Source organism: Diaphorina citri, unplaced genomic scaffold (assembly GCF_000475195.1).
Source record: "Diaphorina citri unplaced genomic scaffold, Diaci psyllid genome assembly version 1.1 scaffold63, whole genome shotgun sequence".
Taxonomy (NCBI): domain Eukaryota; kingdom Metazoa; phylum Arthropoda; class Insecta; order Hemiptera; family Psyllidae; genus Diaphorina; species Diaphorina citri.
Genome location: NW_007377500.1, coordinates 363,260 through 388,552, shown reverse-complemented (window position 1 = coordinate 388,552; position 25,293 = coordinate 363,260). Strand labels below are relative to the sequence as shown.

At 37.0% G+C, this 25,293-nt stretch overlaps 2 protein-coding genes and 2 long non-coding RNA genes across 8 annotated transcripts in view; 2 read left to right on the top strand and 2 right to left on the bottom strand.

Moving 5' to 3' along the window:
* Nucleotides 1-25,293, bottom strand: part of LOC103519110 (NADP-dependent malic enzyme-like) — a 68,452-nt gene that overhangs the window by 18,993 nt on the left and 24,166 nt on the right. For 3 of the 4 annotated variants that reach the window (XM_026830639.1, XM_026830631.1, XM_026830636.1), the window contains exon 2: nt 12,954-13,194. In XM_026830639.1, coding sequence (XP_026686440.1) covers nt 12,954-13,194 — 241 coding nt within the window. Of the gene's footprint in view, nt 1-12,953; nt 13,195-14,835; nt 14,988-25,293 lie in introns of those variants that run through there. The other variant, XM_026830642.1, reaches the window with a different exon arrangement.
* Nucleotides 18,064-21,191, top strand: LOC103518946 (elongation of very long chain fatty acids protein 4-like). 2 transcript variants are annotated; one of them, XM_017448133.2, is made up of 2 exons: nt 18,064-18,165; nt 20,119-21,191. In XM_017448133.2, exons 1-2 carry the CDS (start codon nt 18,079-18,081, stop codon nt 20,422-20,424), a joined length of 393 nt encoding a protein of 130 aa, XP_017303622.1. In that variant the 5' UTR covers nt 18,064-18,078; the 3' UTR covers nt 20,425-21,191. The 2 variants fall into 2 exon arrangements, with proteins under 2 accessions (XP_017303622.1, XP_008482253.1); XM_008484031.2 differs by lacking the exon at nt 18,064-18,165 and adding an exon at nt 18,275-18,427.
* LOC113471493 lies at nt 20,530-21,497 on the bottom strand. Its single transcript, XR_003394174.1, has 2 exons — nt 21,366-21,497; nt 20,530-21,272 (listed from the first exon to the last, which is right to left on the bottom strand). It is a non-coding gene; the product is annotated as an uncharacterized LOC113471493 (long non-coding RNA).
* LOC103518957 lies at nt 22,169-24,867 on the top strand. The gene is made up of 3 exons (XR_541875.3): nt 22,169-22,464; nt 24,035-24,172; nt 24,731-24,867. It is a non-coding gene; the product is annotated as an uncharacterized LOC103518957 (long non-coding RNA).

The following is a 25,293-nucleotide window of genomic DNA, read 5'->3' as shown; positions in this document are numbered from 1 at the left end:
TGAGTGTACGTTTACCTGCACCTTTGTGGGTAGAAATGACATGTAAAAGTTGTAATGGAAACTGGAGTGATAGTGGATTCTGACCTAATCTGGAGTTTGTTAATTGTTAAGTAAATAAAAACGGTTAAGGTAACAGACGATTCCGAAGAAAAAACCTGTCTATTAAACCTAGGTAAGTCTACGCATATATTTCAAAGGGGAACTCCCAATAATGGGGAACTCCAAACCAAATAAAATCAGTAAGACCTGAACCTCGTGCCATTTTTTCTCAGAACTGGGAAATACGGAGTTACTGCAAAACTTCATCCACTCTCAAAGACAAAGTAAAATACAGTGTTAGGTCTCCTATCCTGTCTTCCTTCTCTCTTCGATTTCGGGACGATAAGACCATAGCAGTTACGGTTCCCTCTGTCAAACCTCTTAAAAAAATAATAATAAAAAAGTTCCTTTTCATTTTCAGCCAGATTCCAGACATAGTGTAAATTTTCTGCACATTTTCCTCGTGTATTCGTCACTAGTTCCTAGTTTCGCTGGTAATCCATTTCATCCTTGATACCCTTCTCATCAGGAGGATAATCATGTCAATCCGTCACTTGCTGGCAATTTACAACGCCCATTAGGAGATTGATTCATATTAGATCATCTGGTAGCCTCCAGCGGTATTTTATTGAACTTCAATGCAATGGAATGGAAGTCAAATACAAGTACAAGTTGCATTTGCATGCAAGTCTTGTGATATTTATTATTTGCTCTATTACATGGAGCAGGTACTGATATATTTACATAGAGCAGGTACCGGTTGTACTTTATGCTTGTCCTTAATTCTCCAATCAGATTGAATGTTCTAATGAATCTAATGTGAACTGACGTTACGTACCTCCAGTAGAGTATTTGCTTTCTTTTACTCTTTCTTCCATTCTTTTCCTCCTCTCCCTTTTTTCACTGTCTCTTCTCCCTTCCTTTCTTCCTCTATTCGTATTCTTTTAATCTTCTTTTCCACACTGAATTGTTCCCATGGTGAATATTTTATAAAGACTCTCAGGAGAATAATCTAAGGAGAGAATAGGAAAGACATAAAATGAATTGATAAAAACAGAAGAGCTTTTCGGAATGAGTAGAATGTTGAACCTTGGAACCTTTCTTGGCTTTTTTCAAGGCGCTTAAGAAGTATTTGAATAGAAAAACGGTTGTAGTTCATGTTCATTTTATTTTTTAGTTTATTTCTTCGGCAAAATCCAAGGATTCCAAGGTGAGCAATTTTTGGATTGATATACTCAAACGTGTTTCTGACACCCACAACTTTGAAAGTAGAGCAATAGAGCAGGGTTCTCCTTAAACCGAGATGCCGAAAATAACGACAGTTCTAATCTAAACGAACCATGTCAATCCTTTGACCTTTCCCTTTGGAAAGACCATTGAAAGATGTCAACGAAAATAATTTTGACATTGAATGGAATCAAAGTTCGACCTTGAAGATGTCAGCCCTTTCTTGTCCTACCTACTTGTCTTCAGAAAGAAGGCCTAGGTACATACATATTATGAGGAGTAGGAAGCAATAAGCCCTTTGAATAAGGGGGGCGATATAGGTATCATGATGGTTCCCAGCACCTATTCAGAAAACGGGAGTTCGCACTTTGTACTTTTTCAAAGCTTTCTGTCTCCCAGAAGGTTCTGGTCTTAGGGAGGTTCTATTGTATACTTGTGTTATTGTTAAAAAATAAAGTAAACTATTTCAATCAATCAATCAATCAATCAATCAATCAAATGAAGGTTTCATGCAATGTAAACTTATACTACAGATACTACTTCTGTCAATCTTTTTTACACCTTTGAGCTATGAGTTCTTTGTCGGTGTCGGTAATGGCTCAAACTATGTATGTATGAGAATGAACTTACTGATACAGACTGGTTCCATGTCATGTTTACTTAGCTTTCATTTTATTTCTTGACCTTTTTGTAAATATCAAATTGAAGTTTTTGTTCCGATTTTTTTCTCTTTAGATTTAATTTAGATAAGTACCCAAGTATTGCTTGAAGTAAAAACCTAGTTGAATACCTAGTTTCTTTTTACATTATTTTATAGATTCCATTTCGATTAAAACGCGAGATGGAGCGATAGCTTTGAAATTTACCGAACTCGCGTTTTGACCCCCCACACACGTTTCGTGTTAATTGGATATTTTGTGTGATTAACAGACAGCTTGGCGTGATTAGTAACAGATCGGTTATGTGATTAGTAACAGTAACAGATCGGTAGTGTGATTGATCAGCGGTTATCAAACCGAGTCTCATGGTTTGCAAGAACTGAGCCTTCCATGATTCGCAAGGATGATCCTCGACATTCCCTAGACTAGACTCTGCCATGAATTGGACTCGCGGCGTCGGGTGTCGTCAACGCGATACGCACAGAGGGACAAAGAAGGGGCCCCATTGGAACCATCTCAACCTAATCCTGATAAGGCGTACTTATCAAACCGAGTCTCATGGTTTGCAAGAACTGAGCCTTCCATGATTCGCAAGGATGATCCTCGACATTCCCTAGACTAGACTCTGCCGTCAACGTCAACGCGATACGCACAGAGGGACAAAGAAGGGGCCCCATTGGAACCATCTCAACCTAATCCTGATAAGGCGTACACTTAAGCTGTGTCCACACATAGTCGACGCCGCCGATCGATGTCGACTGGAACCGTACACTGGCTCGACAACATACATAGATTCACCTCGTCGATCGATGGCGTCGACTATGTGTGGACACAGTTAATGGTGATTCTGCTATAGAATCCTTCTACCTACTACCGACCCGAAACGTTGAACCAACTTGGCTGTATAGGTTCATTGGATCACCTGTTACAATGCAGTCTTACCACATTAACTAATTGGTGCTTGGTAGTACCTTTTACTCTTAACATATTGAGTTAAACATCCAGGATACCAGAAACCTCATACTCAGGTTAAGAGCACAGGTCCTTGTTACACAATGTTATCTCAAATTATCCTGAGTGTAAGGAGAAAGAGAAATTGAATTGAGTGACTCAGAGCACGGGTAATTATACTGGGTCTGCCACCTGGCAAACCTCTTGAATAATGCATCCAAAGATGTATTTGAAACTTGACACCAAACTCCGTAACTTGAAAGATATACAGGGTGTTATGAAAGTCTCTTATCTGATGGAAAAATAAAATTCCCTGACTTTTCTCGGTTTTCCAGTCCATTTTTTCCAAATTTCCAGTCTACTTTTTCAAGATTTTCCACCCTGTTCCCACTGCGTCACAACAGATTTTTTTTTTCTTCAAGTAATGTTCCCAAGCCTGTTCAACATTAATTCTCCAATTTCTCCAATCAGTCCTCCATTTGCACATGGAACAGCGTATCTGGATGAAACATTGAAATAACCACTCTGTCTGGATAAAACGTTGAACCAACTTGGCTGTATAGGTTCATTGGATCACCTGTTACAATGCAGTCTTACCACATTAACTAATTGGTGCTTGGTAGTACCTTTTACTCTTAACATATTGAGTTAAACATCCAGGATACCAGAAACCTCATACTCAGGTTAAGAGCACAGGTCCTTGTTACACAATGTTATCTCAAATTATCCTGAGTGTAAGGAGAAAGAGAAATTGAATTGAGTGACTCAGAGCACGGGTAATTATACTGGGTCTGCCACCTGGCAAACCTCTTGAATAATGCATCCAAAGATGTATTTGAAACTTGACACCAAACTCCGTAACTTGAAAGATATACAGGGTGTTATGAAAGTCTCTTATCTGATTTTTATGAACGAAAATTCCTGCTCTCAACTCAGACTGAAACGAATTTTGGCCTATAAGATGTTTGGAATTGATGCTTCAGTGCAACTTGAGGGGCAGAATTTTGTTCATAACTGTGGCCATTATTGTGATCCATATTGACATATTGGTCTGCGACAATACCCACTTACGAGATGATTGTATGTATGTACTGGTTTTTATGAAGGTCTCCTACATTATGATCTGTTTTGTGTTGTTCTGTGGCAACACCCAATAGCGAACTCATTCAATAAATGCTTTCTTTAACACTGCATCTAAAATCTAACATCAGTTAAATCGTGCATCAAGGAGAAAATTATCCCCCTCTAAGTGTCAAGGAGATTAATCACATCATAGTCTAACTTGAGATTCTTGAGAGATGATGGTCCCAGATGTCTACTGGATTCAAAACTTGGGAACTATTAGGTCCAAAAAAAAAGAGATCACCAGAAATAAGTCGAAATCGAATTAAAAATTAATTTACTTTAATAAGATTAGTCACAATACAATTCTAATACATTTTGGCCATCCGCCATCAGCCATACCAAAAGTTTGATCAGGTTTACATACATGGACCTATTCAGTCACTAATATGTTTCTACAAAGACAGAAAATTGGCAATAAGACAATGTTTTTATGAAAGATTCTGATCTCAAGACCCTCAGTGTTAAAGACTGTTACTGACTGACTCATGGCCGGGGCCACAATATGAGTCACACACGGACCAATGGCTGAAACTTTGGATTTAGGCTCTAGGGACCTCAAAACGTGTTTTGACTTTTGACACTAAAAACTGACCATCAAAAATTTGACGCGATTACATTACTTTCCTTCCTATAGGATAAGGAAAGTAAAAAGTAGAGCTACAAACTACAAAGGTTGCCTGTATGCAAATATGTTTATCTAGATTATTACGGGTCATTTGAACAAGTTTGAGCACCACTTTGATAAATGATTGAAAGGTAAAAGTATATAGATACGCTATGTTTACACACAACAAACACTGGAGCATATTCATTGGTCGTCATATTCATATGGTGGAGATCACAACTCACACTCACCTCGTCGATCGATGGCGTCGACTATGTGTGGACACAGTTAATGGTGATTCTGCTATAGAATCCTTCTACCTACTACCGACCCGGACACAAAAAATCTGGTAAAAACTGGTGTGAATATCACACGACTTTCCTTATCCTATTGAATGATGCTTATTTGAGTGTTCTTTTACCCTAACTTTTACAATATCTCTAACCGTTTTGTCGCTATAGCTGAAAACCGCCAAAAACGGTCGAAATCTGTCCAAAAGCGGTCAAAATACCGCCAAGCGCAGCAACCATCTCAACCAAACGTTTTGTGTCTCATTCTTGTCACATTTGAAAGATACATACCAAATTTCAAGTCCCTAGCTCTTACCGTTCTGAAGATATTTTGTTTACAGACAGACACACACACACACACACACGGACCAATGGCTGAAACTTTGGATTTAGGCTCTAGGGACCTCAAAACGTGTTTTGACTTTTGACACTAAAAACTGACCATCAAAAATTTGACGCGATTACATTACTTTCCTTCCTATAGGATAAGGAAAGTAAAAAGTAGAGCTACAAAGGTTGCCTGTATGCAAATATGTTTATCTAGATTATTACGGGTCATTTGAACAAGTTTGAGCACCACTTTGATAAATGATTGAAAGGTAAAAGTATATAGATACGCTATGTTTACACACAACAAACACTGGAGCATATTCATTGGTCGTCATATTCATATGGTGGAGATCACAACTCACACTCACTGACCCCGGGTCATATTTAAAAACTAATAAATTCAAGTGCTCGTAAATAAACTGATCCGGACAGTACTGGCATAAGTATTATGCTCATATGGCTATCCATACAGCTCAGAACTGCCATACATATTAAACTCATATGGGAGGTATAACGTATGTCCATTGCTAAATACATGTAGTATGGGAGGTGTGACGTATGCCCAATGCTATAACAAGAAGGTATATTTATGACAGTAACAGTTAGTACAAAATATACGGACGGGCAGTTAGCTTTACACAAATGAAGATGGGAAGATATATGCAGATGGAAAGGGTACATAAACTATGGACTCTATGGAGCATAGAGACAGGATTGGATTTATGATGGATGTAATTAAATTGAGTTCAGGTGGCTTACGACAATAGGTATGAGGGCTTTTCGGCAAACCAACATGAAACTTTGGAAAATTTATTTTGATACATATTTTAGTTGTTTGACCCAATAACAACTTCAAATGAATTTTAGGGATGCCCAAACAGTTGCACAGAGGACAATTGATAAGTTTTGAAACTGATACAATAGTAAAGTGTATTTCGGCCAGCCTAGTTAGCTTGGAAGGTGGCGCGTCTACCTTGTAAGCGCTAGGTCACGGGTTCGATTCCTGCCCGAGGCGGATTTTATCCTGAACGGATAAGGTTCGTTCTCGAAACGGCTGGCTTTCTCCTATCCTGTCTTCCTTCTCTTTTCGCTTTCGGGACGATAAGACCTTAGCAGTTATAGTTCCCTCGATCAAACCTCTTTGAAAAAAGTGTATTCATAGGGACACCTAGGGATCAAGACAGGTGAAACTGACAAAATCCAAGGTGTAAGTACACAATTATAGGGACCCAGGCAACTGGAATCATTCCTGAACGCAAACGACCCGGTAATCACGCTATTAGTCGAGTTAATTATGAAAATGCAAGGTTAATCAAGGTTACAGTACACTTTGTTAACAACATACCCGGATAGTGCATTGGAGTGTAGGTTTATACAAGCACCTACTATCAATGCTATCATATGAATGAATTTGGGAGAAAAAAAAAGAGAGAAAAAACAGCACCTACTATATATCAATGCTATCATACGAATGAATTTGGGAGAAAAAGACACTGAGAAAAAAATTGGTGATAGGATGCCACAAACTGTAGGTAAATTTAAAATAGACATTTTAGCATTATACCAATTAAGTTATTAGCAAAATTAACATACATTATCACGAGCTCTCGAAAATTATATTTTTTTGTAGAGTGAAAACATTGACCCCAAAATGGCCAAAATTCATTAGGGCTATCCGCACGCAACAGATGAGAGAGAGAGAGAGAGAGAGAGAGAGAGAAAAAACAGCACCTACTATCTATCAATGCTATCATACGAATGAATTTGGGAGAAAAAGACACTGAGAAAAAATTGGTGATAGGATGCCACAAGCTGTAGGTAAATTCAAAATAGACATTTTAGCATTATACCAATTAAGTTATTAGCAAAATTAACATACATTATCACGAACTCTCGAAAATTATATTTTTTGTAGAGTGAAACCATTGACCCCAAAATGGCCAAAATCCATTAGGGCTATCCGCACGCAATAGATGCTCTACTTTTTTTACACCAATAATTTGCGAGATACAGCCTGATTTCCTCGAATTTGCCATCAAAAATTTTGTCAAAAGAGAACGAATGTACCATCAAATTTATTACAAGTACATACAAGACGAGTATTGTTTATTCCCTGACAATTCCCTGACTTTTCGAGTCTCCATGAAATTCCCTGACAATTCCCGGTTTTCCAGTCTGGTAGACACCCTGTATGATAAATGGGATTGAAAATCTTCTAAAACACTACTAATCGAAATTAGCGGACAAATGATAATGACATTTTTGTCATTAACCAAAAAACAATTTTTGGCCATAACCTTGAAACGAGGTAAATTGGATGAAAACCGATCAACTAATTGAACTCCTAGATTAGGTACCTATAGCAGCGAGAATGTTAAATTGGCAATCCGTAATAACAAGAAAATGATTTATTTGGTCAGAAGCGAATGGGCAAGATAGTAATGAACTTATACAGGTAATAAAGTAGATATTATATTGGTAATAATATTCTACTAATCAGTTTATTTAATATCCTTACTCGGTAATTATATCTGGAACATGTAGGTACATTAATATCGTTAAGTGGTTATCTGGTAACATAGCTAAATTGATAAAAGTGCCAATTTTGGTAGGTTTAAAAAATGAGATCTAGGAATCTAAACAAATTCAAAAACAAATACCTACTGAGCACAAGGTTCTTATCCAATTTCTATGGACAATATCCATAAAAACATGAATTATGAATGTTTTGATAAATGAGTGTAATCCAGATTTAATCCCGGGTTCAAGTACACGATTAAGTGCCTACTTGAGAAAAATAAAATCAAATAATAAAACATGAAATTCTAACAAATAAGCCACAAAATAAACAAGTGATCAGAATTAAAGTGAAGTTAAGGTTTCGCAGTAAAAAGCTCAGATTTCCAATGCTTCCTATTTACATTGAAAATACCTACTAGCCTAGATTTAACATGTACGCAATGTACACCTGGTTCACTCTCACAATGGGCCAGGCTATTAAAGCTATTGCCTAGTTCCATAACGATATCAACTACTGGTTAGAAACGTGAAGCTCATTAAAACAACTACACAGACTAGTGGTGTGGCTGTGGAGACAGCAGATCGAGAGGGTCTTGTAATCCACAGATTGCCAGATCGAGACTATTCCTCTGAAATTAAAAGCTTTATAATTGACCGAACAACAGTGAGGTCTAAGGTTTAACTCGACCATTTTGCAGTTGGTTTGGATTTTTGTTTGTTCAGCTACAACTTGCCATTGCCTGATCTGATTTTGATTAAATTTGGTAGGTACATCAATTTAAGAACGACTTAGGATATGTACATCAATTTAAAAGATCATTTCACGTCGCAAGTTCAACTTTGGGGTCCCAGAACTGAGCGGTTCCAATTTTTTGGTATTAATTTTTCTACTGCGAAAAGATGGGTCATTATTTTTTCAAAAATACTTCCATCAAAAGACCCTAACTCCAGGCTCCAGGTCGACAACTTCATGTTGAAATGCACTTTGGCCTTCTGCACCGCATGTGCAGAATTGCAGATATACGAAAAACGTGCAAAAATGGTCCAACATAAAGTCAGCATGACACAGTAGAACCTTACCGTATACAAATGACCTTGAAAAATCTCGACGTTGACACCTGCCCAACATCTATGCCACTGTGTCAGCAAAATAAATTCAAAGTTGTCAGTGGAAATTGTTCATATGGTAAGTAAGTGAGGTAATTATGATCGGCCTTGCCGGGTACACAATAGTTGCCCGCCTAGTCTAATGGCCAATCTAAGAAAGCTTTTAACAAGTATGTATTTAGCTATTTACTTAAAAATCATGTGCAATATCCAATACTAGATTTAATATCAATACTAGGTTTGGCACAGTTAAAAATATAAAATATTTACTTGACGATTTTCTGAAGAAAACTCGAAAGTTTTTCGAATTATGCTAATATTTTGGCAGCCGCACCTCACCTGTTTAATGAGAAGATGGAAAATAGATAACCAATCATCGTAAAGTTACACATTAGGTAGGTACCCAAACCAAGTTTTCAGTAATACCCTGTGGGTGTAAAGGGGGCCATTTGGTGTGAGGTGTGGATTTGAATTCTTGAGGTTGTGCTGCTTCTCTCAATTACTCATAAATAGTCATAATACGGTTAAAGGTGGGGAACGACATTTGTGCCAAGCATTTAAGTATGCTTAACAGTCTTAACACAATCAAAAAAATTCTCCTTATGCATCGTATCGTTAACAATCAAATGTATTCAAAAACATCTCCTCCTACTTGAAAAATCACACGTTTTACATACAATACTTATCGGGAATGTTGTGAACATTCACCGAGTCACCATTTATTTGACGGGAAACTCACAAGCATGTTTTAATGACTAGATTACAGGAACGAGTTTTTCCTGATCCTACATTGAAGGGTGACTATGACTGCTTCTGACTGGAATAGTATTACCAGTTGGAATGCTTAGTACAGTCGCGGATTTCGTGATCAGAAAATCTCCGCTCAAATTCAAATTGAGCCAGCCTAGTTCGCTTAGAGGGAAGCACGTCTGCCTTGTAAGTGCTAGGTCACGGATTCAATTCCCACCCGGGGCGAATTTTATCCTAAACATATAAGGTTCGTTCTCGGAACAGCTGGCTTTTTCCTATCCTTTTTTCTGCCTTCGCTTTCAGGACGATAAGACCTTAGACTACAGTTCGCTCTATCCAACCTCTTTACACAAAGTAGAAATGGCTTGGACTATGGTAATCATGGTGAATCAAATCAGAACTACAAAGCGAATCAGTGCTGTAGATACAGTTAGCATAATCCATATGTACAACTACTTTGATATGGAGCTTCACAAAGTTACTAAGTCTTCAATAGAGTATTTATTCAAAGTCGAACTCCTTGCAGTTGCAAATGGAAACTCCCATTCAACCAACAGTAGGGAATGCTAGGATACAAAAAGGCAGTGTTACGTTATCTAATAGATCAGGGGTTTCCAAATTCCATGTGTATGCGGGCCACATGTTACATTGGGAGGTACTTCGCAGGCCACATAAGTACATAGAGGAGCAACCCCCCCTCCACCCAAATTTTCAGAAATGCAGTCCTATCGAATTTTGAGCGCAGCAGGCAAAATTTTTCAAAAAGTATTCTCCTAATAGTAGGTAGCTGAACACTAAAGGGGGTCAGTTTCCAGGTAAGTTTGTACAAATCCCAAAAAGCTTCACGGGCCACAAATATGGTCTGGCGGGCCACATGTGGCCCACGGGCCGCTAGTTGGAAACCCCTATAATAGATGGTTGCTTTAAAAATTAACGTTGTGTCTATTTGCAATAGTGATTTCACTAGTGCATACTTATTTACCCATATTAATTGAGTTATATTTGTAACACTAATGGAAAACAAAATAGAACTTATCAGAAGACCTAAGCCGGTCTTTTATCTTGATAAGTTAAACAATACTCAGACAGACGATAAACTGAAATAGTTTGCTAGTTGAAGATTTTGTCATTGTCAAAGCAAATAGCCTAAGTGAAATTGAATGCTGGAATTAGATTGTTGGAGTACTCATCATTATACATATGTATATTCTTACTTCTATGAAATTCGTACCTCTGTGGAGTTAGGAAATTGCTCTGCATTTAGGCGGGATTTTTTTTTTTTTTTTTTTTTTTTATCACAAAAGATCTAAGGGTTCACTCTCTCATCAATAAATAATGAATGTCGCTTTCATATCACAAAAGATCTAACGGTTTAAATTGCTCTTCAATTGACAAAAAAAAAACATGGAATTTGAAAAATTCGTAATCCGGAACCTCTAACGATTAGGAGACCATTGCTAAGGAATAAAGGAAACAAATGATGATGGCTTGAACATATCTCTTAAACTAATCATAATCAGATCATTATGACTGTAACATCAGGAATCAGGATTACTCATAAAGAGGGTAGGTAAGTAATGGAATAAAACTGATACCCTGAGATCGTAAAAACATGTTCTTCTGACAAATTTGGAACCCAAATCCTATTATGAAAAATACAAAATTTGTACCTTTGATTGAGTGTTAGTTATGTTAAATCCCAACTCAAGTTTCATTTTTTCACAACTGATCCTGGGGTTGGACATACGAAGCAAAACTTTTAGGTCGTTATTAGGCTGAAAACAGCGTTAATTGAGAATAGATGGAAAAAGATCTTTAAAAATTTACTTCTGTAACCTTAAGTGCTCTGTAAGGTTATACATGTTTGAGAACTTTGCTTGTAATGCTGTTTTTAATTATTAGCTGAGCTATAGATGTGTAGAATATACGGAAATGACCTTTTGTTTACCTTTGGCGAAAAAATACAACTTCTAGGTTATAGATAAGAGGCCCTAATAATTTAATGTTATCAAACTGTAGTTTTTATTCCATATTATATAATTGAGTGTTTATTTTTGTTTTTGCAATATCGGCGATTACGAATTCCAAGAGTTTTGCATTGTTTACATTCCATTTTGCACCAAATATGTAGGACAGTTTAACCAAATATGTACTTTTATTATGATTTCGTGTTTTAATGTTGTTGTATGCTTTGAACAAGTTTCGGTTTGCAAAGTAAGTGCACCTATTATGAGAATTGCCTCTAAGACCAATAACCGTTGTATTTGGCGTTACCTATAGTTATGTTAGTAACAGGACTAATATCTAAAGAAAGGAAGTCAATTTAGATTCCTAAAAACTTCAAAGCAAAACATTCCTTGTGAATCAGCATATTTTCAGTCCTCCAGATATAATCCACCAAAACCACCAAAAGAGGACCCCAAAAAAAAAGTAATTTGAACGTCAATGAAGTTTTCCGTCTATCTCTATGTCCCAATATGAGATAGTAAGCGTTGTCAAAAAGTAAACTGGAAGTCAAAGGAGAAAACAGGTCAAAAGTCGGCAGGGAACGCCACAAGAAGAAATTATGTCAATAAGAAATGACACCGGATGTAGTTCATGTTACACTCTTGATGTAGTATAACACGTAATTGAAGATATCACTTCATATTGAGTTTTATTGACGAGTTGTCAATAAAACTCAATTTGTGACAGCAACCTACAACCTTAAACTACATTAGACATTCCTCTTTTGAAGACTTTGAAGAAAATTGAAATGTTTTTGATACCTCCTGAAGGCCATTTTTATCAAGCGAGGATTCTAAAATATCCCCATTTTTTCCCTATGGATAAAACGTTACCTAAATTAGCACAATGCCTGCCAATTAATAAGAACGGGGTTTTCCATTTGGGAACTTGTTTTCTAAAAACAATTTCGGCTTTCCCCTTTCTTACAATGTACTGATGTCCTATCACATCTCTTGATATATCGCACATCTAAAGGAATAACGTAACTTCTTAATTTGTTTTCAAAAAGGTGAAGTTACTCCAGATTCAGTCATGAATTGATAATAGGAAAGGTTTTTGAATATTATCATTTTTCAAATCAAAAAATGTTATTCCATTAGATGTGCGATATTACAATCAATTGATCATAATTCCGTTGTGGATAATCCAATGGGAACGGACGTTAGAACCCGTTTACACGAACAGCTCAATCCAGCCATAGCACCGTCAACACAACCCGAACACTTTACTCACGTCAATCACAAAAAAAACTCGAAAATTTCACGTCAGACACCTCATTGAAGAAAACAAGTTCACATAGTTACTTTCCATCCTAGAGGATAAGGAAAGCAATTCGGGACTTACCTTGTTAAGTCTCGCATCTCGGAGGAAGTCGAGTCCGCGCTGCAGATTGCTGACCGCGTTCGAATTGGCTCCCTCCCGGTACGGAAATTTGAACTGACCGCTCGACATGATGGTGCGTTTTGATTGGCTACGGATAACGTTGTTCTCTGAAGGCGCGAGTCCTACTGAAGACACCAACAGCTGAGACGTTGGAGACTGAAGTGAGAAGTGACGTAACGCGGCTACACGCCGATCACCTGACCTGCGCAAACACAACAATTGGAAACGTAGTGCCGTGCGTTACGAAGGGGAGAGGGGATAAAATCAATGCAGTGCCTTCCCTGCCTCCTGCTACTAATCTCCTCGACTGAGGAGCCAAGGTACAAGGTTCGAGTCGAGATACAGGATTAGATTACATTAGTTAACTGAGTCCACGATGTACTGAGCTAAGTTCTAGTGCAGTAAAATAATTAATTACTAAATATTTTACTGCTGATGGACTGTTCAATGGCAGGTAACCCACTGAGCAAGTTATTCTCTGCCATTTACCCCATAGAGCTGAATAATTAGCACGTCGAACTTTCCAACACCTTAATACAGAGAAATATAGTTACAAATCTAATCAAGAAAGAAAAAAGGATTTATATGTACAAAAAGTTCCAAGAATTAAAGGGTGATATGTGGAAAACTTGGGCACTGATCAACGATTTGATGAGTAGGAAAAGAAAAGAAACACCGGAATCAAAACTTCGTCGGTCTTTCTTATCAAACGTTAGTAGGTATCAGAAAACATATCAAATCAAATTTATTTAATTTCGGGTTTCTTGGGCAAGTTTAAATAAAAGCATTACTTTCCTTCCATCCTAGAGATGAAAGAAAATCCCGCTGGGAGAGTCCCTTTACCCCCTTTGTTTAACCAAGATGAAAGAAAATCCCGCTGGGAAAGTCCCTTTAACTCCTCTGTTTAAGGTCTTTAAGATTAAATATCCATATCTCAGAAGTAGGGTGCACACAACCGAATTTTAACTCAGTTGAGGCCCCAGCCATAAAAAGACGATACGTGACTTTGAATACTCAAAATGAATAAAGAAGTTCAAATATGCAAATATTTTATGTTCGCTCCTCATATTTACGCATACAATTGGAAGTATGCGAAATAATCAGACAAGTGTCAACGCAAAAACAACGCATGATATTATATTGTTAAAGGAACAGCAGTTCGTACACTGTGTTTGGCCGGCCACTAAAGCTCCGAGCTCTGGCCATTTTCTACGGACAGACCTAGATAAGTCGGACCGCCGCCGCAACTTGTGTGGCGGAAAAATCTTCCGACTTCTAGATCTCTGAGACGAGATGGGACATAATGAGATCAATTGAAAACGACCAAATTTGGGACCCTGTTCCATGTCCCCATTTATCAGTCAACATTTCAAGACAACAAAGGAAGCTAATTCACGCTTTCCGGAATGTTGTCTTGGCAGTCTTTTTACAATACCCCTTCAGAGTATTTCTGAACCCATCTCAATTGAAATATTCCGGGCTACGATTCCCCAAACCTTACTCCAGTATCTCCGATCCAATACATAAAAAAAAAGAAAAACAAAAAGATGAGTGTTCCACCGCCGTTTTTATTTCGTAGCAATGAAACAACTGCTACATTAGACGCATGTGGCCTGTGTCGTAGCATGCCCATCCCGTAGTATGCCTCTCATCAGATGGGCGAGAAGAGACACAATGCTTCTCATTTAAGTGCTGGGTCAACACGAGAACACCAGAAAGCAGAAAGTAACCCGTTGAAATATTTGCAATCGAAAAACGAGTACAATTTTTTGTCGAAATTGGGAACTATTTTACTAGACATAGAAAACACTAAAAACTCCACATCCCAGATTGAATGGCATACCAAAACTGTCGAGGTTCACAAAGTCAATGAATTCGCAAAGACCATGACGTGACGTAAGTGTGATGTGAGCTGAGAATTGCTTGATTCTGACGCAACGGAAGAATATGACTACTGAAATTTTGAATTTGATGTAATTTGGTGTAATACTAGAATTTTGAATTTGGTTAACTGCGGAATGAGTGCTGGCCTTGGGAATAGATAGGAAGATGTTAGTACATTGGTAGGAATTTAGCATTCTTGGGAGCAGCATAAAAATGAGAGAGCCAACAGCAGGAACTTTTTTAAATCAAAATTAAGACCAAGTTTAGACTTTAGTCATTCACTCATACATTAGCTTTCAGTTATTAGATATAGTGTAGAATCTAGAGAGTATTATTAGCAGTAGGTAGGTATTCCATTCTGAATAAAATGAGGGATGTTGTCGGACAAAATAGAGGTGTACTTTCAACTGTGTTCAACCTTGAATCAACAAACACTGTGAATACATTGTCTGAGATAGAAATTGAACGATGTACGGATGTACCTATTATTAAGATTGATAATAATAAAACCAATGAACCTACTTGTTAGAGTTCCCTAGACGGAGGCTTTACGATCTACTAAATCCATTCATCAATCAGTCGAAGCTCGTTAGATCAAAATGGCAATCAGAAATGCATCACAATTACTCAAAGGCTGACTGAGTTATTGGTGAGCATCTAAGAGCATATGTTGGGCGATTTCGCCAGGCATCTTTCATACGTTATACGTTGTTATATAAATGTCAATAAAAATACTAATGAGAACAGTGAGAAGATTTTTCCCATGGTCTGCTTTATACGAGACCTTCATCTAGGCATTCTAGGCGCATAAAGCATTGTTACAGGCCAAGTTTAGTCCTAGTTAACATCCTCGTCAGTGAAAAGGTTACATGCCAAATTCATAACCAATAACAGGTTACCTGGCATCATTCGAGCATCTAAGGTGTGACGTAACAGAGCAGTACGTCTTACGTCACAGCTAACGTTAAAATTTTCCATCACTTCTGTTGTTTGCTGGACAGAATTAGACTTCAAATTGTTAACTTAAAAAAAAATAATAATAATAATAATAATAAAAACTACCAAAATTTGCGGACGACATTTAATGAAATTACCAAATTGCGGAAGCTTTAGGTACCCAGTATAGAAAATTAGGACGAAAAACGGTCAAAAATAGTCAAAAAATAAACTTTTGGGTATCAGGAACTGAACTATGAAAATTTGACCAAAAAGTTAGCAATTCGGTAATTATCTAAAAGTCGAAATCCACAAATTGGGTAGGTAACTCAAGAAACAACACTGCGAGACTGATTTTACGCTCTGATAATGGACGGGTGAAATATTCATCACAACATAACCTACTGATATTTCAAAACGGGATTTTTTTCTATTTATATTTTGGAATTTTTTGCAGGCTTGTTTGTATCAAGGTCGCCGTTTAGTAATAATACTGTGTCTAAAATAAGTGGGTAGTTCTGTTTAGTCACGAAAAGAGAGAAAAAAGTGGTTTTTAGATAGGTAGACCTATTCTTGACCCCGCCGGGAATCGAACCCGGGTCTCCCGCGTGCAAGGCGAGCGCAGTGACCACTACGCCATGGGAGCTGACTGAAACAAAATCGGGTTTCCTACTGCGAGACTGATTTTACGCTCTGATAATGGACGGGTGAAATATTCATCACAACATAACCTACTGATATTTCAAAACGGGATTTTTTTTTTTCTATTTATATTTTGGAATTTTTTGCAGACTTGTATCAAGGTCGCCGTTTAGTAATAATACTTTGTCTAAAATAAGTGGGTAGTTCTGTTTAGTCACGAAAAGAGAGAAAAAAGTGGTTTTTAGATAGGTAGACCTAAAAAAGTAGTGTGTTGATGGGTACATTCCTATCTGTCTCTGCATGCCTAGCCAACTAGGTTCTTGACTTATTTATCTCGACCTCAACCAAATATGATTTTCCGAAGGAAGATTTTAGAAATTTGGCAACGACCTTTTTCTGACTCCTGATGTGTCCGACTAAGCTTTTCGTGACTTAAAAAAAAGAATGTGTTTTCACTTTTCAAAATTGAAATTTATTGTCTAATAAAATAAGTAGAAAAGTCCTTTAAAGGTTGACGAAAAAGAAACTACCAGCATTGATAATAATCCAACCAGATCTAATGAAGAGCACTCAATAACATTTTGCCATGTTCAATATCAGAGTTAACATTTAGGTGTAACATTTGACGTGGTATCTTCTGCTATGACCGCGTGACATTCAATATATTGTGATCTGGATTTCAAAGCCTAATATACTTACCTGTCTCGGTTCTAGATTGGCAAATATGTACTAATCTATACGGTACAGAAGCAGATTAGAATAGAATATATCTTGTTTATACTGCTGGGATAGGACTGAAAAGTCCCTTTGCCCCGCAGTCTAACCAAGGTCTTATACAATATTTTGACACATTATGGGGAGTATTGAATGAAAGGCGAAGATTGACAGTCCTATATATGTTCCTAACAGTTCTCTAAACCAAACTATGTAGGTATTTCAGAGGGGCTGGGATACATTGTATAGTTAAGGTTCATACGACAACCTCGCGGCAGAGCTGTGCTAAATATGTTTGTTGAAATTTAATGTACTATCCTGCTATCGTTGGCTAAGTTTCAAATGTTTGTACTAAATGCGCGCGATAATGGTTCAAATCTGCGATAGCGCGGTCTATATGTATTTTTGGATCCATTCTCTAAACCAAACTATGTAGGTATTTCAGAGGGGCTGGGATACATTGTATAGTTTAGGTTCATACGACAACCTCGCGGCAGAGCTGCGCTAAATATGTTTGTTGAAATTTAATGTACTATCCTGCTATCGTTGGCTAAGTTTCAAATGTTTGTACTATATGCGCGCGATAATGGTTCAAATCTACGATAGCGCGGTCTTTATGTATTTTATGTATTTTTGGATCGAACAAAAACATTGTGGAAAAGTACTGGGATTCTGGGATACACATTTGAGAATGACCAAGCTCCCTGTAAAAAAAAAATAATAATAATAATAAAACATATATCAAGGAGGGTGGCAGCGCTCCGCTCCGCCAAGTTTAATATACATGTATTCTGCTGTTTTCACGTCGCCTGTCCACTCCCATCGCTATTAATCTTTCCCTGCATCCCCAAATGTTTCAGGTGAACAGGGAGTCATCATTGGAATCGTCAACTCTTTCGTTCACGTGGTCATGTACAGCTATTACTTCTTAGCTGCCCTGGGACCTCATATGCAGAAGCATCTTTGGTGGAAGAAGTACATCACAAGGCTTCAACTGGTAAGTTGGAGTTCTAATTAGAGTTTATCCCTCATTTACGCTCTGAGCATTATTGAACAATTTGACCAAACTTTATTTACTAAATAGATACATAATTATATATGTTATACAAAGTGTAACATAAAGTGAACAGGGAGTCATCATTGGAATCGTCAACTCTTTCGTTCACGTGGTCATGTACAGCTATTACTTCTTAGCTGCCCTGGGACCTCACATGCAGAAGCATCTTTGGTGGAAGAAGTACATCACAAGGCTTCAACTGGTAAGTTAGAGTTCTAATTAGAGTTTATCCCTCATTTGCGCTCTGAGCATTATTGAACAATTTGACCAAACTTTATTTACAAAATAGATACATATATATGTTATACAAATTGTAACATAAATTAAAGAATAACAAAAGCATCAGCCCATAGCTAAAATACATGTATGTATACTATACGTATACCATCTTGAATACAAGCGTCTTTCTAACTCACTAATTTTGTGAGAAAACGCAATTACTTATTATAGTTTTTATTTGAAATCAATCCATTTAACCTCGTAATCTTTTTTTTTTTTTTTTTTTTTTTTTTTTTTTTTTTTGGAGAATATACCCTCTACGACGCTCTTCCGATCTAGAATATCCACTTGCCCTCTTGCTCAATTAAGAGATGGCGAAAAAATTGAAACTTAATAGATACCTATTTCCTAAGAACAATTTTACCGAAAAAATAATTCGATTCCGAAATTCTCAGTGCAGAAGAGTAGTTAGTTTTGTGATCAGACCTAAACCTATAGTTTCAACAAACAAAAAAAAGTCAACATTCTGGTCGTTTAGGGTCATTAGGTACGCATTACCTTTGAAGTGAAAGTGATACTCATATTTTCACTGAGTGTGACGTCACTACAGCTTCAAGAATTTCTTCCTTTTTGAACAGACTCGAATTTTCAAAATTTAAAAGCTCACTTTTTTAAATCTTTAACATGAGAGTCTCAAGATAATAGACAAGATTATTCCATTAGAAACAATGGAAAAAAAACAAACAAACACGCTTCGCCACTGGCATCTATGGATATTTGACAGAAATAAAGTAAAAAAAAAAAAGTTGAAAAAACAATATCCACATTTACCTAACTTTGAAACCAGTTCTAAGTCAGTTCAATCGAAATATGGAAGAAAAAAAAAGTGTAATATTATGCTTAACACTGACGCGAAATAAGCAGGGCTGGGTATCTACTATCTTCAGACGATTATGCTAATATGGAGATGTAAGGGAGGTTACACATTAGAATAAATGTTATCTACATACCTAAGCTCTTTATGTCTATCTTGCTTCCATAGTAGATTTCCTCTGTAGAGTATTTCATATTTAACGAAGGACAGACTTTAACTTCATTACTTGAATCGCTACAGATACCTCAAACATTAAGCGCACACTAAACTTATGTGACCAATAGCTGACTGAAAATACATGAAATTTACCTAAAATATGCCAAGCCTGAACTCTTAAATAAGTGGTAAGCAAGTGGACTAAGGATTAATTAATCTACCCGATTTCGTTAGCCATGACCATATTGTACTAGTAATATTTTGCACATTGAGTAACATGTAACACGCTTGTAACTTGAACTTGTTTCATGTAATACTTGAGATTTGAGGAGGTTGAACTTGTGTCATTACAATAGATAATACCTAAGATATGTGATAGTTTTTTCCAAGGTTGTAGGTACTCTAAAACAAATGCCTAATGCGCCAGCCTAGTTAGCTTGGTTGGTAGCGCGTCTGCCTCGTAAGCGCTAGGCCGCGGGTCCGATTCCCACTCGTGGTGGATTTTATCCTGAACGGCAGGCTTTCTCCTATCCTGTCTTCCTTCGATTTCGGGACGATAAGACCTTAGCAGTCACAGTTTCCTCTATCAAACCTCTTAGAAATAATAATAATAATGCCTAATGAATCTCTTTCTTTCCCTACAGATCCAGTTCGCAATCATCCTATCCTATGCTGTAGCACTCCTAGTCAACGACTGCCCACTCCCCAAAGCTCTCAACTGGATCATGGCCTTCCAGTCGACTGTCTTCTCACTGCTCTTTGCCAACTTCTACTACAAAGCTTACGTCCGGTCTCCAACGAAGAAACTCAAACAGCAAGATGACGAGGCACGAGAGAAGCAGAGGCAATTTGAAAAGCACCAACAGATGCTTAACAATAACAATAATAACAATAACATCACGCCACCCGAGGAACTAGCCAAGAAGGTGGTGAACTTCACGCAGTCTTGAGTTGAGTACAAATGAGTTGGATTGATCCAGCTTCAATCCAAATCACCAAACTTATGCGACTGATTTTTATTCTCTACAATTGCAGGATGTTCCCGAACAAAGTGGTTTTTTTTTACATTTGGTCTGAAATTGTCCTGTAGGATTTTGAAGATCTCGATTCAACCAGATGATGTACGTTGGTTTTGTTAGATCCTATGAAATCGCTGCCCGGATATGATGAGATTGGGGTAATATTCCTCTCATTTCTCTCACACATCATGGGAGATGTGAATGTGCATTATGCCATGTGGCATCATTTTTGTTGAATGAAGTACAAATTACGGGATTCAAGATTCATTCGGATTCAAATAAGCATTTTACTCGTACTTCGAATTCTGTTGAATGAGTCAATTCAAATCCCTTCTGCCGGAACATCGTGTGTATGATCATTAAAAGTGCAATTGATTACCACATTACTATTCATAATTTATACCAAGTACCGTGTGTACAAACACCTATACTTAAATTGCGGATTATATGAGAATCTAGAGATATATGTTCAGATCAGTGTGGAATTACCTACCCATTTTTCCTCAATGAAGTTCAAAGATCACAATTTTCCTAGAGTGCAAAGTGGATATATTGATGCATTGTTTATTTCGGTACGGTACACGCGTAGGTATTTCCCATATTTTGCCTAACAATATTAGCATTTTCAACAATATGAGCAACGAAAATGAAAGAAATATCGTTATAATTCGGTGAATATGGGAAAAAAAATAACACTGAAAAAAAAAATCAAGGTCTCCGGGAAAAAATTACCTACATGAACAATGCACTTGGAGAAAAACAGGTATGAAAAAAAAAAACTTACCCCCGAAAAAAAAAACCCCAAAAAAAAAAACCCTTGGAAAAAAAAAAGGTAAAAAAAAAAAAAAAAAAAAAAAAAAAAAAAAAAAAACTGTTCGAATATTTACTTTCTTTACCATCCTAAATAATGTACTGTTGTATAGGAAAATGATATTTTCTGGTTCAAACGGACCGTAATCTCGTAGACTTTACCTGCCACTCTCTAGCTGCAAGGGTTATGCGAACTTTACTCAAAGTTGGTGTGATTCTGTGCCCTTAACAAATATCTATAAAAACGTGTATCAAATGTACCATAGATTACTCTTTGTTAAAACTCCTTTAGATGTAAAACTTTTAAGTCCCACTGACTGACTGGAGACATTTTCATATCCTTTTTCAACGCTGGGTTGTAAAAAGATGTCAGAATGCTGAGTTGTCGTAGGACTTTTAATTTTAGGTTCTCAAATGTACAATGTGAAATAGGGTTTAGGACTGTTGAAATATTGTTTTCTAGAAATACATTCAGAATTCAGAGTGAACTCTAAAGTTTCTTCTAGTCTAGAGAATATAGATAAATATTAGCTTTACCTACAATAGTCATAATAGTCATAACGCTACACGTGGTACTCTGTTATAAAGATTGATTTTTCTTACGTTTTGGATGAAACATCTCAGACGAAGTGCAAAGGCTATATCTAAAAAATTTACGAATTCTTTACATTTCGTCCTTGGTGCTCTATCCTAAAGCCAGGTTTTCCTATCGAACTCGGAAAAACACAGTATCATGACCTAGAAAGCCTTACATGACGAAATCACAACATCCTGTCAATCTGTTTTCCAATTATTTTTACTTAAAATTGAGAACGAAATGATGAAATTCCCTACTGAATACTGATTCATAATTTCATGTAATACTTGGGTATGATTCATTGAGGTTTTTGTTCTAAGTAGTAAACTTCCCATTGGGGAGATACTTGATATTTCTGAGTTGACACTCATTGAAGATATCAATCAAATGCACACGTAAATCGTATGAGTTGTATAGGTAACTATAAATAATAGACAGTTGGACTGTGTCCAAATCACTTGATCTTATTTTCTTTGATAAGTGAACTGAACACCTACGTGCATTCTGAATGTATTTCTAGTGATTCTATTGTAAGTTTTACGATTTTGGACCAGAGCAGATTCCATTATTGTGAAATTTTTGAGGTAAGCGTTGGTGGTTCATTTTACTTGTATTTATTTTTAGATATAATTTATACGTTATATTTATTCTAGGTCTTTTTTGTAATAATAAAAAAATAGAAAACTTTCTTTTTTGTAAAATATTTGTTCATTTTTTCTCTCTTATTTCCACGTGGGCCGTGTGTTGTTTTTCCATCCATCCTTCACCCATCGAGTAAACGTACGTATAATACGTACGTATAATAATACCTAATCGAAACGTACGTATAATAATACCTACCAAGAAAATTATGTAGGTACGTTCGTTTTATTAAATTTTAAACCACAAAATTACTAGGTAAGTTATAGGCTCTGAGGTTTCTCAATAATTCAATTAATATTACTTGATGCCCTTCTATTACCTGACAATTACTTAGTACATCTTCTTAGAATTCTAATCACCAGCATTATACTTTGAGCGAACAATGAAAACCACTGCGGGGGACTTGTTTTCTATGAACTTTTTATGTGAAATAAAATTAATCCTTCTGACGAAAAAATTCCCTGATTACTTGCAATTAATGCTAGGTATACCTACTCTCACGTCATACATAGTTTAGATTATCATGTAGGTATACGTCATAGTTAAGATTATCATGTAGGTATCTACCCAATTATTAGATTTAAATCTTCAAATATGTGTAGGTATTGGATGGGATTTTCTTCACAATAAAGATCAAGTACCAACCACAGTAAGTTTTAATAAAAGAACAATAATAAAATATTGTAATTTGCATAGGAAACGCCCTTTGATAATTGTTAACTTAATTCCAAGGTTGGGATTCGAACTCATTTTCTTCACAATAAAGATCAAGTACCAACCACAGTAAGTTTTAATAAAAGAACAATAATAAAATTGTAATTTGCATAGGAAACGCCCTTTGATAATTGTTAACTTGCTGTCCGACAGAAATTCTTAGGAGAATGAAATTTAATGCCAAGGTTGGGATTCGAACTAGCGTTGTTTTGCAGATAGTATTGGACACCCGGCCCTGTACCAATTGAACCTTATCATATGACAATGGAACAGAGTGCATGACTAACTATCTCGAGGTGTGAGTAATCACTACAGGGAAATTGACATCACCAAGATCTCTATCTCTAAAAGATCGCTACCTCTACCTACCTACTTGTAGTGTATATTAATTGATAGTAATTACTGTAGCGTTGTTTTGCAGATAGTATTGGACACCCGGCCCTGTACCAATTGAACCTTATCATATGACAATGGAAGAGAGTGCATGACTAACTATCTCGAGGTGTGAGTAATCACTACAGGGAAATTGACATCACCAAGATCTTTATCTCTAAAAGATCGCTACCTCTACCTACCTACTTGTAGTGTATATTCATTGATAGTAATTACTGTGCGCATGACTAACTATCTCGAGGTGTGAGTAATCACTACAGGGAAATTGACATCACCAAGATCTCTATCTCTAAAAGATCGCTACCTCTAGCTACCTACTTGTAGTGTATATTAATTGATAGTAATTACTGTGGATGTGGACAACCTCGTGTTATCATATAGGGAAAATTTCTATTGTCTCTTCAGGTTTTTCGAATTTTGATATACTGGGCAGGAGCACCTTATTGTTGGAGTCCATTATTCACGAAACCTCAAAAATGAAATTATTCCAGTTCTGTGCTGCATTCCTTGTTTTGATGGTGTTGTGCTGTGATGCATTTCCAAGTAAGATTCTAACTCTAATTTTTTAGCTGAATGCGCTTGAGCCATGTTGGACGTAGTTAGTATCCAGATATCCCGTGCTTCTAGCTTTTCCCGGCCCCACTGAGGTTGGGTGAGTTTAATATGTGTAGGCGGGTAACTTTTCGCCGGACGGAGGTTAAAACCCCCGTCAATAAAGACTTTATACAGTGACGTTAAACATCTATCAAACAAGAAACAGCCTAGTGGGCTTGGAGGGTAGCACGGCTGCATTGTAAGCGCTAGGCCGCGGGTTCGATTTCCGCCCGGGGGTGAACTTATTCCTAAACAAATAAGGTTCGTCCTTTGCAACGATAAGACCTCAGTAGTTACAGTTCCCTCTGAAAAACCTCTTTGGTTCATTCAACGTGCTATCAACACTGGCTCTTTTAAAAATTCTCTTTCGAGATTTTTGAATAAAATTCACATTTATTTATTTTTACGAGTCCAAAGGGTTTAGACCCCAATCCTTCCAACACTGTGAGATAGTTTATCTCAAACCTCTTAAAAAAAAGAGCCCATTTCCTCCCCTCTCTATTCCAGGCAAGTTCGGTAACTGTCCTATGGCAAGTACAGTGAAAACTTGCACTCCGAAATGTTACAGCGACTATGAGTGTTCAGGTAACAAGCGCTGTTGTCCTAACTACTGTGGCTGGAAATCCTGTAGTGATACGAGTCCTGTAGCCCATGATAAGGGCCCATCAGGTAACGTAATACCTAGGTACTTACATACTACTCGTACACAAAGCCCTCTCCGAGGTTTAGGTGTAGGGCCAAACAGTAATAAAGGGTTTTTTGAATTAGTACAGGGTGCGGCCCGGTAATTTACTTTTTTGAAACTTCGATTAAAAAAAAATCTGGTGTGAACATCACACGACTTTCCTTATCCTATTGAATGATGCTTATTTTTATGTTCTATAGTAACTTTTACAATATCTCTAACCGTTTAGTCAGTATAGCTGAAAACCGCCAAAAAACGGTCGAAATCTGTCCAAAAGCGGTCAAAATACCGCCAAGCGCAGCAACCATCTCAACCAAACGTTTTGTGTTGCATCCTTGTCACATTTGTGAACTACATACCAAATTTCAAGTCTCTAGCTCATACC